Source organism: Lynx rufus, unplaced genomic scaffold (assembly GCF_022079265.1).
Source record: "Lynx rufus isolate CCGP_SWC_20201006 ecotype Redwood Valley unplaced genomic scaffold, mLynRuf1.p SCAF_14, whole genome shotgun sequence".
Classification (NCBI taxonomy): domain Eukaryota; kingdom Metazoa; phylum Chordata; class Mammalia; order Carnivora; family Felidae; genus Lynx; species Lynx rufus.
Genome location: NW_025814828.1, coordinates 40,592,124 through 40,609,620, shown reverse-complemented (window position 1 = coordinate 40,609,620; position 17,497 = coordinate 40,592,124). Strand labels below are relative to the sequence as shown.

The 17,497-nt window shown below is 48.3% G+C and overlaps 1 protein-coding gene across 2 annotated transcripts in view; it reads left to right on the top strand.

The window, feature by feature from the left end:
* The window catches only part of SLC9A7 (solute carrier family 9 member A7), a 133,204-nt gene that overhangs the window by 97,320 nt on the left and 18,387 nt on the right, over nt 1–17,497 (top strand). The window contains exons 13-15 of one of the 2 annotated variants that reach the window (XM_047076122.1): nt 5,060–5,119; nt 9,437–9,500; nt 16,528–16,610. In XM_047076122.1, the coding sequence (XP_046932078.1) occupies nt 5,060–5,119; nt 9,437–9,500; nt 16,528–16,610 (207 nt within the window). The remainder of the gene's footprint in view (nt 1–5,059; nt 5,120–9,436; nt 9,501–16,527; nt 16,611–17,497) is intronic. The other variant, XM_047076123.1, reaches the window with a different exon arrangement.

Sequence of the window (17,497 nt, the reverse complement as noted above, 5' to 3'; positions counted from 1 at the left end):
TCTTTGGAGCCCCCGCTTCAAGTGACACAGTCCAACGAGCAGTTGCCCTTCACAGCCCAGTGTGCAGGAACGCAAACACTCAAGGACAAGTAAGGGTAATCCTGTGAGACAGAGAATTTACGATAAAGCTCTTTGCGAGATAACTTGAAGAACAAAGGCAGAGAAAAGCCCTGAGCTCTTTATGTAATAGCATTTGTAACTGGATTATTTTAAGAGAGTTTAAGGACGCCAGCATGTAATCAAAGGGCAGATTCTGTGAGGTGAGGGAATTGGGCTCCTGGGTCTAAGAGCCTCTGTGTCGCAGCCTTGATTCCACCATTTTTCTTTTCTTTTCTTGTCTTGTCTTGTCTTGTCTTGTCTTGTCTTGTCTTTTCTTTTTCTTTTTCTTTTTTTTTCTCTTTTTAGACTATTTTATAGCATGTAGTAAATTAGCATTTACGTTCATTTTCAGCTTTGTCTTCTGGCTTTTTGTTTTTCAATATATGAAATTTATTGTCAAATTGGTTTCCATACAACACCCAGTGCTCATCCCAAAAGGTGCCTTCCTCAACACCCATCACCCACCCTCCCCTCCCTCCCACCCCCCATCAACCCTCAGTTTGTTCTCCGTTTTTAAGAGTCTCTTATGCTTTGGCTCTCTCCCACTCTAACGTCCTTTTTTTTTTTTTTTCCTTCCCCTCCCCATGGCCTTCTGTTAAGTTTCTCAGGATCCACATAAGAGTGAAACCATATGGTATCTGTCTTTCTCTGTATGGCTTATTTCACTTAGCATCACACTCTCCAGTTCATCCATGTTGCTACAAAGGGCCATATTTCATTCTTTCTCATTGCCACGTAGTACTCCATTGTGTATATAAACCACAATTTCTTTATCCATTCATCAGTTGATGGACATTTAGGCTCTTTCCATAATTTGGCTAATGTTGAAAGTGCTACTATAAACATTGGGGTACAAATGCCCCTACGCATCAGTACTCCTTTATCCCTTGGGTAAATTCCTAGCAGTGCTACTCCTGGGTCATAAGGTAGATCTATTTTTGATTTTTTGTGGAACCTCCACACTGTTTTCCAGAGTGGCTGCACCAATTTGCATTCCCACCAACAGTGCAAGAGGATTCCTGTTTCTCCACATCCTCGCCAGCATGTATAGTCTCCTGATTTGTTCCATGTGCACTCGAGAAGAAAGTATATTCTGTTGCTTTGGGATGCAGAGTTCTAAATATATCTGTCAAGTCCATCTGATCCAGTGTATCATTCAGGGCCCTTGTTTCTTTATTGATCCTGTGTCTAGATGATCTATCCATTGTTGTTAGTGGAGTGTTAAAGTCCCCTGCAGTTACCACATTCTTATCCATAAGGTTGCTTATGTTTATGAGTAATTGTTTTATATATTTGTGGGCTCCCGTATTCGGCGCATAGACATTTATAATTGTTAGCTCTTCCTGATGGATAGACCCTGTGATTATTATATAATGCCCTTCTTCATCTCTTGTTACAACCTTTAATTGAAAGTCTAGTTTGTCTGATATAAGTATGGCTACTCCAGCTTTCTTTTGACTTCCAGTCGCATGATAAATAGTTCTCCATCCCCTCACTCTCAATATGAAGGTGTCCTCAGGTCTAAAATGAGTCTCTTGTAGACAGCAAATAGATGGGTCTTGTTTTTTTATCCATTCTGATACCCTATGTCTTTTGGTTGGCGCATTTAATCCATTTACATTCAGTGTTATTATAGAAAGATACGGGTTTAGAATCATTGTGATGTCTGCATGTTTTATGCTTGTAGTGATGTCTCTGGTACTTTGTCTCACAGGGTCCCCCTTAGGATCTCTTGTAGGGCTGGTTTAGTGGTGACGAATTCCTTCAGTTTTTGTTTGTTTGGGAAGACCTTTATCTCTCCTTCTATTCTAAATGACAGACTTGCTGGATAAAGGATTCTCGGCTGCATATTTTTCCTGTTCATCACATTGAAGATCTCCTGCCATTCCTTTCTGGCCTGCCAAGGTTCAGAAGAGAGATCGGTCACGAGTCTTATAGGTCTCCCTTTATATGTTAGAGCACGTTTATCCCTCGCTGCTTTCAGAATTTTCTCTTTATCCTTGTAGTTTGCCAGTTTCACTATGATATGCTGTGCAGAAGATCGATTCAAGTTACGTCTGAAGGGAGTTCTCTGTGCCTCTTGGATTTCAATGCCTTTTTCCTCCCCCAGATCTGGGAATTTCTCAGCTATGATGTCTTCAAGTACGCCTTCAGCACCTTTCCCTCTCTCTTCCTCCTCTGGAATACCAATTATGCGTAGATTATTTCTCTTTAGTGCATCACTTAGTTCTCTAATTTTCCCCTCATTCTCCTGGATTTTTTTTATGTCTCTTTTTCTCAGCTTCTTCTTTTTCCATAATTTTATCTTCTAGTTCACCTATTCTCTCCTCTGCCTCTTCAATCCGAGCCGTGGTTTTCTCCATTTTATTTTGCAGCTCATTGATGGCATTTTTTAGCTCCTCCTGGCTGTTCCTTAGTTCCTTGATGTCTGTAACAATAGATTTTCTGCTGTCCTCTATACTGTTTTCAAGCCCAGTGATTAATTTTATGACTATTATTCTAAATTCACTTTCTGTTATATTGTTTAAATCCTTTTTGATAAGTTCGTTAGCTGTTGTTATTTCCTGGAGATTCTTTCGAGGGGAATTCTTCCATTTGGTCATTTTGGATAGTTCCTGGAATGGTGCGGACCTGCAGGGCACTTCCCCTGTGCTGTCTTGAATAACTTGCATTGGTGGGTGGGGCCACAGTCAGACCCGATGTCTGCCCCCAGCCCACCGCTGGGGCCACAGTCAGACTGGTGTGTGCCTTCTCTTCCCCTCTCCTAGGGGCGGGATTCACCGTGGGGTGGCGTGGCCCGTCTGGGGTACTTGCACACTGCCAGGCTTGTGGTGCTGGGGATGTGGCGTATTAGCTGGGGTGGATCGGCAAGGTGCACAGGGGCGGAGGGGCAGGCTCAGCTCGCTTTTCCTTCGCAGATCCGCTTAGGGAGGGGCCCTGTGGCACCGGGAGGGAGTCAGACCCACCGGAGGGATGGATCCGCAGAAGCACAGCGTTGGGTGTTTGCGCGGTGCCAGCAAGTTCCCTGGCAGGAGCCGGTTCCCTTCGGGATTTTGGCTGGGGGATGGGCGAGGGAGATGGCGCTGGCGAGTGCCTTTGTTCCCCGCCAAGCTGAGCTGTGTCGTCCGGGGCTCAACAACTCTCCCTCCCGTTGTCGTCCAGCCTTCCCGCCCTCCGAGCAGAGCTATTAGCTTATAACCTTCTAGATGTCAAGTCCCACTTGCTGTCAGAACACACTCCATCTGGCCCCTCCGCCTTTGCCAGCCATACTCGGGGGCTCTGGCTGGTGGGACACCCCTCCGCACCGGCTCCCTCCTGCCAGTCCATGTAGCGCGCACCGCCTCGCCGCCCTTCCTACCCTCTTCCGTGGGCCTCTCATCTGCTCTTGGCTCCGGAGACTCTGTTCTGCTAGTCTTCTGGCGGTTTTCTGGGTTATTTAGGCAGATGTGGGTGGAATCTAAGTGATCAGCAGGACGCGCGGTGAGCCCAGCGTCCTCCTATGCCGCCATCGCGATTCCACCATTTTTCTACCTTTGTGACCTTGGGCAACTTATTGAGGCTCGTCAACTCACTCTCCCTCACCGGTTTCGATGGGGACACTAGCGTGAGGCCAAAATGTGACGACAAATAAATGTGATAAAGAATTTGCTCATTAAACGTACCGTCTGGCACAGGGTAAGCATTTGCTGTATTTTAGCTCTTCTATCACCGTTAGTACCGCTACGCTTGCTGTTGTTCTGGTCATTAGTGACTCTTACACTGGTGGAGTCCGGCTCGCTTTTCTGGAATTTGTTACGCTTTTTCAATGCTCCCGTAAAATACAGAGTCTGGTTTAAGTCACGTTCTGAACGTGTGACTAGTTAAAAGTAGCACCTGAAGAAGCATCACATTCTCACTCATATATTTCAGGGGATGTTAGTAGCATGAGAGTTTGGGCATTGTCTTTGCCCTTCTGGTTTTCATTATTGCCCCCCCACACCCCCCACAGGAAGTCCTTCAAAAATGTCTTTTTCCCAAAGACCTCTTCCAGTGAAAATCTAATACCACAGATCTGCTATGTACCTGTTTCTGTGCTATCACGCTTCAGAGGGCTAGAAACCACTGTAATATCTAAAGGGTTTTTTTTTGTCTCCTAAGAACCAATTTTCACACCCGTGGGGGCAATAGCACCCCTAATTGGTATTGCACATGATTTAGCACAGTGGTTCTCCACCAAGGGCAGGTTGCCTCCCAGGGGACATTTGTCAATGTCTGGAGATATTTTTGGTTGCCTCAAGGGGGCAGGGGGGAAGCTACTGATATCTCGTAGGCAGAGGCCAGGGCCCAGAATGTCAACAGCACCAAGATGGTGAAACCCTGCTCCTAGAGCACGATGGCAAAGTTCAAATGAACCCTGAATAACCCAGAAATTGTTAAGGAAGGTGCAGATGGGCCGTGCCAGCTCGAAGGCGCAAGACAAAGAGAATAGCAGCAGTTGGGCTCCTGACCTTCAGGTCAAACCTGTGAACAACATGGTTTACTTTTTGCTGTTTCTGTCCAATATGTGTCAAAATATGTGTAAACACTTCAAGTGTGTGTTTAGTGACAACTTTGTCTCCCGGTTTTCCTACGGATGGATCTTGCTTTATGAAACAGATGAATTCCTGAAAAGTAGGAACTCATCACCTGCGCGTTGCACTTAGTCCTCTGATGTCCTTCCGTTATATCTTGAGAGGCTCGTCTTCCTTCCGAGTCGATCCTCATTTGAGCTAGCTCCTGCCATTGTTGCTTTGAATCTAAGTTTGGTGGCCCCTTGGCCTCTCCGGGTTTAAGCCAATGGGGACAGCTGAAGAGAGGGTCCAGATTTATATTCAAGGTGAGCCAGCCTGTTCTCTGATGGGCGTGGTCCCGGGCCCGTGTCCGTAGCTCCTGGCTCCCCCGTGTCCCTGTCACACTCACACTCCCTTTTTCTGCTGCCCAGAGTTGGCGTCGAGGAGCCCTCCGAAGAGGACCAGAACGAACGCCGCTCACAGTACTTCAGGTGACACAAGGGCGTCCTCAGAAACCAATTAACCGGGCCTGGCTTCTCTCCTCCTCCTAACCTGAGATGTTTCTCTCCATGCTGTTTTGTCTCTTTCTTCCTCCCTGTGTGTGCCACCCCCCTGCCCCTTCCAGCAAAAGGGCAAGAGGTCGGGTCACGTCTAACCCTTTTTCCCGCCCTTTCTCTGGGTTGATTGATGTGTCGGTGTTCCTGAGATTCTGTCCCCTTGCCCTGCATATTGGACAACGTGTGTCAACACCAAGGCCAGAGATGGCAAGTGTCTCTCCCTTCTTTTACCACTGAGCTTAGCGTTGAGAGCAGTCCATTTTCAGAGCCACAGATCTTTTCCCACAAAGTCTTGTTTCTGGTCTAGTAGACAAGGCTTTTAACTCCTAAAGACAGAATTGTTTTTTAATGGTTATTTATTTTTGAGACAGAGAGACAGACAGAGTGCCAATGGGGGAGGCGCAGAGAGAGAGAGAGTAGGGGAGACACAGAATCAGAAGCAGGCTCCGGGCTCCGAGCTGTCAGCACAGAGCCCAACCCGGGGCTCGAACTCAGGAGATCATGACCTGAGCCGAAGTCCGACACTTAAGTGACTGAGCCACCCAGGCGCCCCAAGAGAACTAGCATTTGATATTTCCGCCGTGACTGGAGAATCAGTCTTAATCAAGCACCAACACTCTCTTAGACTTTTAAGTCTGTATTTGTGTACTTGTACCTTATGGTGAATCAGAAGATACAAAAAGAGTTGTTTTTTATTTTATTTTATTTTATTTTATTTTATTTTATTTATTTATTTCTCACTATATGAAATTTATTGTCAGATTGGTTTCCATACAACACCCAGTGCTCATCCCAAAAGGTCTTTATCTTCTGGTTTAAAAAAAAGAGTTGTTTTTTAAACCAGAAGATAAAGACTCTTTTAATGCGGTTTGTTTCTCAGTGTTCATCCAAGTTTACGATTGGATTAGGCTTAAGAGTGGCAACGTGAGCAAGCAGAGCAAAGACTTGAATGTTTCTTTTTTCCTTCCTGATCTGATTCTCAATGCTGGTAGATAAACCAGCGCAGAATAGGCTTGAACTCTGTTCTCGCCACTGTGAAAGTACGTCACTGAGGGCAGCAGAGAGAATAGCGATGCCTGTCATCAGGCATGTTCATCACGATATCACTAGGCTCCAGATATACTGTAATGATGTGCATATAATTAAAGGAAGCTGTTAAATTCCCTGGGTTCACATTTTTCTCTACTGTTTAAAATACACATGCATGCGCAAACACACACACACACACACACACACACGTTAACTTTTGGAGACCTGACTCTAGGTACCAGTTAAGTTGCAGAGGAAACCCTTTCTTTTGAAATATCCCACCTTCAGGAAGGAAGGTCCTTTGGGCAAAGTGCAAGTTATTACCCTTGGGACGTTCGAGAATCCCGACTATGATCTGGTGTTCAGGGTTTTGCATGAAGGTATGTGTCTCATGGTCCTCCAATTATTTAGGACCTCAGCCATTCAAATTTTTGAAAAGTTATCGATTAAAGTGGAACACTTCTAAAATTCCTGGCATTTCATGGCATTTTATACAGCAGCTGATCCCAAGGTACTTAGACCAGAAGGGAAATTATTCACCTTCTTTCTGTATTTATTCATTCCAGAATGAGCATACTCGTTTGCTTGCTTTGTTTTCTCTTTTGGTGTGAAACTGAGTGAAATTTCAACTGCTCAGCGGCCGGCCCCATGTGGCCCGTGGCTAGCACATTGGACAGCGCAGATCTAGACCACTACCATCGTTGGAGAAAGTTCTGGACAGCGTGGATCTGGAATCATTCCCAGGTTCCCCCAAACAAAATGTTGAACATTACGGGTTTGAGATGAGGTTAAGGTGGCCCTGCTTTTGTGAGTTTATCAAGTCCCTTCAACGTGTTGTGCGTTGTTGTTTTGCATTCCGGCCTGGCCGCGGCGGGCCCAGGAGAGAGAGTTCCACTGACATTGCCAGGACTCGAGTGAGAATAGTCACCACCTAGTCTTTCTAAGCAGCTCTTGTTCCACAGAATTTGATTCTTGTGAAACAAGTTGTTTTCCTCTTAATAGAGATTCGTTAAAAGAATAGAGGGGGCTAAATTTCATGTGGCAGCTTTTACTGTATTTGGTTTTGTTTTCGTTATCGTAATACGGGGCACACGTGACCTTTTGTCTTACCCGTCGCCTTCCTATTTCGTCTAGGCCAGCAAAGTCCATTTGTTTCATCTTTGCTGACATAGAAGCCACTTATGAAGGCTCATTACACCTGTTTCGAAATTCACAGTACAGAAAGGAGAGATTATGAGTGGCAGGTCTGGGCCGCCATGTCCTTGGCCATACTGCATTCCATGCCCTTCAGATCCCATAATCTCATTGCTCCTGCCCCACGGTATGGTTAGGCCTTTTGGCTAGGCCGAGGACAGCTGTGTCACCTGGCATTCTGGCAGGCCATCTGAGAAATGCCGGGTTAACCGCTGCTCCGCCCCTCTGAGTCTGCATGGGGGAGCTCATCCAAGTGAACTAGCCTGCCATTAAGTGGCTTCGTGCTGCTGCAGAATCCAAAGAGCAAGGCCTCATCCTGGATTCCTAGCCGTTGATCTTACAAATGCTGACAAACTCACCATACAGAGGACTTTTCTCTGCGAACTGTATGTTCATTCGTTCAGGGTCTCCAAAACAGGTGAGGGCTCAACATCAAGAGCGAGGAAGCCCATATGCGACCCCTCCTCTAGCACTCTGATGCATTAGACACATCGGGTACATGGAGGCCCTGGTGTGACGTTTTTAAGGGACAGCCCTGAGGCCCCTGAATTGGACGGATTTCCGGTCAGAAAATCTCTGTGAGATTTGTTGCGCGGAGGTACCCCGGATAACGTCCGGTGATGACGACAAGCCTCCAAGCCTCAGAACCTCCTGCCTGGAGGTAGCTCCTAGACACAGAGCAAAGTCCATCTAACTCCCTGCAAAGGTCCCCCCAAGCCCCAGGCCCGTAGGGAGGAACTCTTGTGTCAGGTACACTAGGTTTTAGCTAGAAGAGTAGGCACTCAGCAAATATTTGCCAGATGTGTGCATTCATCCTGTGGTTTTCAACTCCGCTTTCCGCGACATCTGGGAGATCTGTCCCCTTTCCCTCCAGAGCGCCCCTTTCCAGGGCTCCACGCCTTGGGTGAGTGCCGGACAGACCTGGAATGAGACAGGGCGGAGGTTGGCTTTGCGAGGAGGTTGTCTTCTATTTCCCTTTTCCATTCGTCTCTTTTCTCAAGACGTGACGTGGCCTCACAGGTGGGAAAGAGGGAGGGAGAGGGAGAAAAGTAAGGTGTGCACACGGGGCTGCAGAGACCCTTGGTTGAGGCCACTTGGTACCTCCCTTTAAGCTCAAGTTACACCTGCCCAAAAAAAAAAAAAAAAAACCCAAAAAACAAAAAAAGCCGCGTTCTCAGTTTACAGTTCTTTGCAGCACCCAAGGGAGCGAGGGAAGACAGAGAATGTTCCTGGCCTCTTTGTTTTCTCCCCCATTTCCCCATGCTCTCCGTGTCATGGGCATCACAGCTTTCTGCCTCCGAGTGAGGAAGGTACAGGGCAGCTCAACCCCAGTAGACGCATGGGATTTGCTGTGAGCGGATCTCGCCACTTGGCCTTTTCCGTCTGCCTTCAGTTGTTGATCTCGAATGTGCCGGTTCTCAGGTCGTCTCTGCTGCAGGAGGACGCGGGGGCCACCAGGACAAAACGTTAATGATGTGCACGCTCGGGTATTGAGGCGATGTGTACGGACGGCTGCAACTTTATTTGAATGCCTCTGAAAAATTAGACAGCCGATAGAGACATGGCTAGATATGCGATAAAGAAACTCCAGCAAAATATCAACGGTGGTGTCTAGGTGTTCACTATGAATTCCTCCAGCACTGCCCTGGACATGTGAAACATCCCGTAGCAGATGTTTGGGGAATTCAAAGGTCAGGGCAGAGGGGAGGAAGCAGCAGAAAGGAAAAGGTGGGGGGCAGCGGGATCCCCCCTCGGATAACTCGGACCATCTGGTGCCGTTCCCCAGAGACCAGGGTAGGGTGTGAGCACACGGGACTTCTTGCCTCTTCTGCCCCCTGGGCTCTGGCATGGTACGTGACCTCTTTCTCACGACTTTTGCATGGCGGCCTTCCTCTTCTTTTAGCTAACTACTCCTTCCGCTTCCGGGAGATGGTCAGCCCTCTTGGCTACTTGCCACCAGCATGGCCGCCACGGTCCAAGCTAACACTCTCCGTTTTTCTCCTTGTCTTTCTCCCTGGCGGCTTCTAGAGTCGGTGTTGACCCAGATCAAGACCCACCACCCAACAACGACAGCTTTCAAGTCTTACAAGGGGTAAGTCACAAGAGATGCTCCTTCCAGGGGAAGACATTGTTAAAAACAGCTAAAGTTGGGGCGCCTGGGTGGCTCAGTCAGTTGAGCGTCCGGCTCGGCTTGAGCTCGGGTCATGATCTCACGGTTCATGGGTTCTAGCCCTGCGTTGAGCTCTGTGCTGACAGCGCAGAGCCTGCTTGGGATTCTCTCTCTCCCTGTCTCTGCGCCCCTCCCCTGCTCATGTTCTCTCTCCCTCTCTCTCTGCCCTTCCCCTGCTTACACATGCATGTTTGCTCTGTCTCTCAAAATAAGTAAACTTTTTTTAAATAGCTACAATTTATTGAGCATTTACTACATGCCAGGCATCTTTACATGGATTCCCTCACTGTGAGCATGATAACAACCTCATGAGGTAGGTACCGTTATCCCCATTTTACAGATTAGAAGCTGGAGTTTGAGAGTCTAAGTGAGTCGTCTACAGTTGGAGAATTAGAAAGTCATGAAGGCGGGACTTGACCGTGGAGTCAACGTTCTTAAACAACATATTGAGGGGTAGGCCGGCCAGGAAGAGCATTCAAGCTAAGTCCCCGACTGCCTACTTTCCAGGCATGGGTATTTGAATACACTGGTGGTGGGCTCGCCGTCACTGGGTCAGAGTCTGTCAGTGGTGCCCACACAGGGGAAGGAGAGGGCTGGGGTCTGACTCTCCAGTGCAGGGAATCTGAGGAAGAGAGGAAGGATGTGGCTGATCACAGGCCGTCCTGTTCCTCCAGGGGCTGGAATCCTCTACTACTGAGTTCCCCTCGAGCCCGCTAACGGCAGAGAACAAGACTCATACCCCCCACCTCCTGCCGTAGGGGCTGAAGGTCATAATGGTTAAGGCTTAGGCGGGGTGGTGCCAGAGGAGCCCCGTGGCAGCATCGAGTGTGACCGGCAGGGAAGAGTCGTCCCCGCTGCTGCAGAGAATCTGCTCCGGTTACCGTTGCTGCATATAACCAACCGCACCGGGCATAGGAAAGTGAGCAGCCGATCCTCTGGCTCATGGATTCTCGAGGCCAGGAAGTCGGAAAGGGCAGAATACGGGCTGCTTGCCTTTGCTCCGAGTGGAAAGCTGGGGGCTGGCATCATCCAAAGACTCATTCACTCCTGTATCTGGCACCTGGGCTGGGAGAACCCCAAAGACTAGGGCAGCCGGCCGGAATGCCTGCGCCTGGCTCCGCCACGTGGCCGCGGGGTATCGGACTTCTTACGCGATGGCTCAGGGTTCCGAAAGCCAGCGTCCCAGCAGGCAAGGTGGAAGCTACATGGCCATTCCTGACCCTGGATGTCTCCCGGCGTCACATCTGTGACTTTCTGGCGGTCACAGTGAGCTGCTCGAGCCAGCCCAGATTCAAGGGGGAGGGGAGAGGGACTGTCACCTCTTTATGGGAGGAGCGTCAACAAAGGGGCAGACGTGATTCTGAGCTGCCGCGACACCCTTGTCGTGTGTTCAGGTTCGCCCCTTCCCAAGGCTGGCATTTCCCGGGCAGGCAAGGTTAGGGGAAGAAGGGTTATGACAGGAGCAGACATTTGTTACAAAATGCTATTACTTGGCCTTAGGCATCAGGAAGTCTTTTATTTGGGATGGAATCTCCAGCGCTGAGCACAGTGCCTGGCAACGAAGGTGGGGGTGGGTGGGGTGTTCTCGGTGGGTATTTGATGGGCAGATGGGGGGACGGCAGGAGTTAACAGTACCGCCGGCAAGGTTCCCGACCCCTCGTGTGTGTTGTGCGTGAAGCCATGGCGGGCATTTCCCTCTTTTCCAGTCAGCTTGGAATTGCACCGAATCCTAAATCCAGGCTACATATTGAAGATTCCAGGGGACCTTCTAAACAGCTCCATCCTGCACACCAGATTTAGCAAGTGTTGCAAAGTGTTGCGCTGTGCTGGGCCGGGAGGTGCCGCTACGGCTTTTTCGGATCTCCTTCTCAGGGGTGGTCACATCTTGGTGGTGATGCTCCTTCAGGGACACAAAACCACGACCTCTGAAAGACCTGGACATTTTCAGAAGAGATTCTATTAGAACTGGCCATTGTGTTGGGAGCTTGAAGTTTCAATGAGAAATTCTTTGTGAAAAGTTGCCATTGGACTCTAGTTTTGATTGAGGAGTTTGGAAAACAAGCGTTCGGGACTTGTGCACCTAGAAGCTAATTTAGAGTATAACACTTAGGGGTGCCCGGGTGGCTCAGTCGGTTGAGCGTCCGACTTCGGCTCAGGTCATGATCTCACGGTTTGTGAGTTGGAGCCCCGCGTTAGGCTCTGTGCTGACAGCTCAGAGCCTGGAATCTGCTTCGGATTCTGTGATTCCCTCTCTCCCCGCCCCCCCCCCCCCGCCTCAAAAATAAATAAATAAACTTTAGTGTATAACCCTTAGGGAGATCTTGAAACTCACTATAAGAAAACCCTGGGTGAAGTGTCTTTATTCCACTTAATGGAAAATAATGGCTCTGGTGGGATATGACTGCCCTATTCCAAAGCCTCCTCTCCAGGACCGCGGCTGGTCAAGATGAATTTTGTGAGAAAAACAGGCCAATTCCAGCTGGATAGCCAGGGTTTGGAGAGATTTCAGCTTGTCAGTTCCAGATGAGTCAAACTTTCCCAGCCCTTTTGCTGCTGTTGTTGTTGTTGTTGTTGTTGTTATTGTTGTTGTTTTAATTGCCCCTGCCTCTGGATTTAAGCATGTCTGAAAGGAAGCACCTGAAATGGTTTGGTTGGTTTCATGTGGCGGAACCTACTGTTCATCTCAGAAGAAATTCACATGGCAACGCTTGGCTTGTAACGAGACTTAGAAACAAACTGGCTGGTCACTTCTCCATGGAAATGTTTGAGAAAGCTGTGGGTCCCAAGTGCTAAGGGTTCTGGCACTGCATTCAGCCCATGCAGTGACAGCTAAGATAATGCACCCTGCCCCAGGCGGGGTGAGTTTCAGGAGCCTCCCTAGATGGGTCCGGAGGGGTCATCAGTGTTCCCGATGGCTCCCTGGAGGGCCCTTTGGGCCAATTGCGAATGGGCAGGCGCTGGTGACTTCTGCTGAACTCCCAGTGGCACCCGTTGGCCGCCTCTAACCAGGATCTGCTGTCACATCAGCCCCTTGACCTCCCTCCTCCCAAGCCTCTCACACAGTCATGCAGAGGGCCGTCAAAATGAGTTCCACTGGCATTTTGAAAGTCTTTCAAGATTGCTGTCAGACTAGGGGGGGGAAAGGCGAACTTCAAGTTTGGTTTCCCGGGGCACCTTCTTAAAGGTGACTCATGCCCTTGTACCTCAAGGGCCTTATTTCTCTCAGTCCTCCTGGCCTGACCTTCTCGGTCCAGCGAGGCGCTAACAGCAGGGCTGGGAGCACTCAGTGGTCACGAGCAACAGGAAAACAGAGAAATAAATGGGCTCCTCATTTTTGGGTGAAATCCTGGGTTCTTGCAGTTTCCCCTGAAAGGGATCCAGGTCACACGCTCAGTGATGTCATGAAACTGAAATCCTAAATGGGGGAAGTCCAGATGTTTGTTCCCCATTAGCAAAGAAAGGGCAGCTTTCTTCACCGCATGTTCCAAATGATCTTCTGAAAAACAAACAGGAAAGTGACATCTGACGGGAGCGAATTTGTTATGACAGTGCGGTTTTCCTCACTGGATCTAGAAGCCCAGAATGTTAGCTCATGTGAGCGAGGGAAAGGGGCTTCTGGCTAGGACTTTTGGCTTTTCTGTGAGGGAAGCATAAGAATATCGTGGGCAGACTTCGGCTTCACCTCCCTGGCAAGTTTGACTCATTAGAACAAAACAAAACAAAAACCTCAGTTGCTTTGTTTCTCCGGAGGTCTTGGTGACTTTGCAACCAAAACAAAAACAAGCCCAGCTGGAGGCAAGCTGCCTGGGCCTGGGGGTGGCCTCTCACCCCATTCAAGGGGGGAGCTGTTCCTGCCAGACAGAGCTGAGATTGACGTTGGCCGTTGGCCGGACGTGCAGACAAACCATTCACTTCCTTCCCCAAGTTTATAGAAGAGCACTCGTCGATGGGGCCGCTTTGGAGTAGCTAGGAGCACTTTGACTCTGAATTTATCCTGGCTTTCTCATCTCAGCAGGGCAAGATCACAAGCAGGATATTAATGGAATGTGGAGGAAAGGACAGCACCGTGCGGGTGCGCGCACACCCTCGAGCAGAAAATCAGCTGTTAATGACCTATAACTCTTCTGGGTCCTTCTCCAGCTTTCCTCCAGGCTGAAATCTGATACCCAGTCACTTAAATCTTTGATTTCAAACAGTTGCTGTAGTGCCTTTTTTTTTTTCTTCAAATTCCTACTCTTTGACTCCCCCACCCCCACCACGCTTTTCTTTTTGTTCTGATTGCCTCCCTTGGTCCCTAATTTCCCTTTTGGCTATTCTTTTTTTTTTTTTTCCTAGAAGTTCACAATTGACATTAATTCACTCATTTGACAAATGCGTACTGAGCACCTGTTCTATTTCAGACATTCTTTCAGGCTCTGGGGATACATCTGCAAAGGGGATACATGAATCCGTATCCTTAAGGGTGTGGTGACAATGTGGTGAAGGGTTAAGAGTGGCGACTGCCAGATGTGAGATCAGTAAATGTGTCCTTGCAGCCCCGAGTGTCCCCATGGACCAGAAGCCTGGGCATCATCAGAGAGCTTGTAAAAATGCAGACTGTCAGGACCCATCTAGACCCACTGAACCTGAACCCGCATTTTTAAAACCTGTTATACCCCCTTCAGAGAAGCGTTGGCCCCACCATCCCAGGGACATGAAAAAGGCCCAAACTGGGTCATATCACTTATTTTACTCTTTTGTTCTGCATTAGACTTCTAGAGCCACTGTAACGGATCCCCACAAACTCAGTGGCTTCAACCAACAGTCTTATATTCTGTAGGTTAAAAGTCTGGTGGACTCCGCTGGTTTCTCCGTTTCAAGGCCAAAATGAAGGCGTTGGGTGGGGTTGGGCTCTGGGCAAGAACTCCCTGCCAAACTCATTCAGATTACTGGCAGAATTCAGTTCCCTGTGGTTATAGGACTACAGTCCTATTTCCTTGCTGACCATTGGCCCAGGGTCAAGCTCATGTCCTAGAAGCACGTGCATTTCCTGCTCTGTGGCCCCCTCTGTCTTCAAAGTCAGCAACAGCAGGGTGCGTCCCTGTCACACTTCGAATCCTTCCTGCCCCTTCTTCCACCGCAACTCTCTCTTTTGCCCTCTTTGTCTATTTTTAAGGACCTGTGTGATTGCACTGGGCCTCCTAGAAAACTGTAAGTCCATCTACAAAGCCCCTTTTGCCGGGTATCATAACATACAGGCTCCAGGGATTCGGAGATAGAAATCTTTGCGGGGGAGGGGGGCAGTGTGCTGCTCTACCTCTGAAAAAAACCATAAGCTGTTCTCACTACTCTACCGACCTTAAGGTTAAACTTTTCTATCTTTTAACAGTAAGAACTCAGTTCTTTAATCTGCTTTCTGTTTCTTCATCACACTTGTCACTGTATACATATCTGTCTGTCTTCCCCCGCTCTCCCCGCCCCGCCCCCCCACCTCGGAAACGTGCTCCTTGAGGGGCAAGTGCTAACGTCATTCCTTTTTGTCTCCAGTACCCATCATGGTGCCTGGCACACAGTAGGTGCTTAATGTATGCAGAAAAAAAATACACTCATTGTTATATCCCTGAAAATTGGTGATAAGGAGAGCCAGCGGTATTTTCTTCAAGGGGCTTCTCTCTTAGTAAGGTCAATACAGAGTTTAAGAATAAATCCCATGTGTAACTCACAAGAACAGAGGGTAGAATGGGAGTGACCAGGAGTTCGGGGGCGAGAGAATTCGGGGGATGTTTAAGCGGACAGATCTGCAGCTAATAGATAAATACGTGCTGCAGATCTCATGCCCAACATAATAAGTACAATCAACAGCACTGTGTCGCCAAAAAAAAACCAACTGATAATTATGTGACAGGAAATAGATGTTCGCTAATGCTACAGTGGTAATCATACAACAGGGTCACACAACAAGACAATGGCACAGCCAGGGGTAGAATTAGGATTTGGACCCCCATAGTTGGTTGAGGAAGCCTGTGACACTCATTACGTATACCCCCTTGGACTGCTGTGTTGCCTTTGAAACATTTCTCAGAGAGGCCAGCCTTGTACCCAGCCCTGAAGGGTGAATAGGGATCGCCCCGGCAAGGTGTTGTCAGTGGGAGAAGGTGACCGTACGAAAGGATGTTGCGCTGAAGACATGGGGTGTAAACCCTCCCGTGGGAATGCAGGTTTGGGGAGGGGGCATGGTGAGAGAGCAGGTGCCCGCTTTGTCTGTGGGCAGACACTTCCCCTGATTTCTCCAAAGCCACCATACGTGGATTTATCCACATTCTTCCTGTACCTAGTCCTGCTTCTGGCACCATCTCTCAGAACGAGAAGTTGTTAGGCACCCCTGTTACAAAGTCGTACCTGATATTTGCTCGGAACTTACAACTCGTAACATTTCAGGGCTACAAGGTGTCTCTTAGTTTCTTGCATTCAAGGTCCCTTTATCTTCCTTGTGGAAGGCAGGCAGAGCTCTCTGAAGACCTTTTGTTAGTTTGTCTTCAGAAAGAAAGCTTTCCTTTGCTTTACTCATTGTAATGGTCCTTCTTGGGACCTACCCGAGTCTCCTCGACAAGAGCTGCAGCGTTCCAAGTGATGGTAACGCATTGGGTTTGGCGAGAGGTTAGGATGGGCTAGATGGGCAATGGGTATTAAGGAGGGCACGCGTGATGAGTACTGGGTGTTATATGTAAGTGATGAATCACTAAATTCTACCTGAAACCAATACTCTACTATATGTTAACTAACTTGAATTTAAATTTTAAAAAAGGCATTACCTCCTAGTGTATCTAAAACTTTGGTGATATAGGATGTTTGACTCTGAGCTCAAAATCTCTAAAACTTACGGTTAAAAAGGAAGCTTCCGCCCCCCTCCCCACACCCCATTTCATTCCCTTTTCTCCAGCTAAGCATCTGTCCTCTTGTCTGTTCCTAGGATGGTCCGGATACTGCCAGAGGGAACCGGACGAAGCAGGAGAGTGCGTGGCTCTTCAGGCTGTGGTACAGCTTTGACCACAAGTATCCTTTTCAGTGACCTCCCTGTACTCGTGAAACAGCGGTGATGAAATTCTCTTGTTGAGTCATCCGTGAACAACTTCTGACGAGTAAGGAAGGCTGTGTGCGTGCTATAAGGTGCAGTCATGCCTCTCTTGGGCCACAGGCAATGATCGTTCAACCATAGGTAGTCCTGGCAAACATCTCTCTGGCCAAGAGGAATCATTAGTACGTCATTAGGGTAGCTACCCCACAGCCTGGTAGACTTGGGTGGCTCTTATGACCAAGGGAAATAAGCCTATGTAGGTGAATTAGTTAAAATCACACGATGAAAGGTGCCGCGGTCGGGAAGGAAAGTAGAACCTGAGCACTTTATCCGTGTGGGAAAGGTCACTTCTATGGGCCACCTGCATGGCCAACTCTACACTAGGAGATTCGCTTGGCCCTCAGGTGAAACTTAAAAACCCGAAAGTTCATTCTCATAGTTTAACTTGACATCATGATCTAATGGGTAGGTAGTTCGCATACAGTCTTGGAAAACATAAAAAAAATTCTTGAACTCTGTATGAATGGGACTGCAGACTATATACATCCTAGTGTCTGGTTTATTTCGCTTGACATCATTTGTGTGACTCATCCATGTTGTCACGTGTAGCTCTAGTTCACCTGTTTTCATTGCCGTATAGTATTTCACTGTATGAGTATACCGCCATTTACTTACCATTGATAGTTGATGAACACGTAGATTGTTTCTAGTTTAGAGCTAGTATGAAAAATACAGCTACGGGGGCGCCTGGGTGGTTCATTCGGCTAAGCGTCTGACTATTGATTCTGGCTCAGGTCATGAACTCACAGTTCATGAGATCGAGCCCCGCGTCAGGCTGACATGGAACCTGCTTGGGATTCTCTCC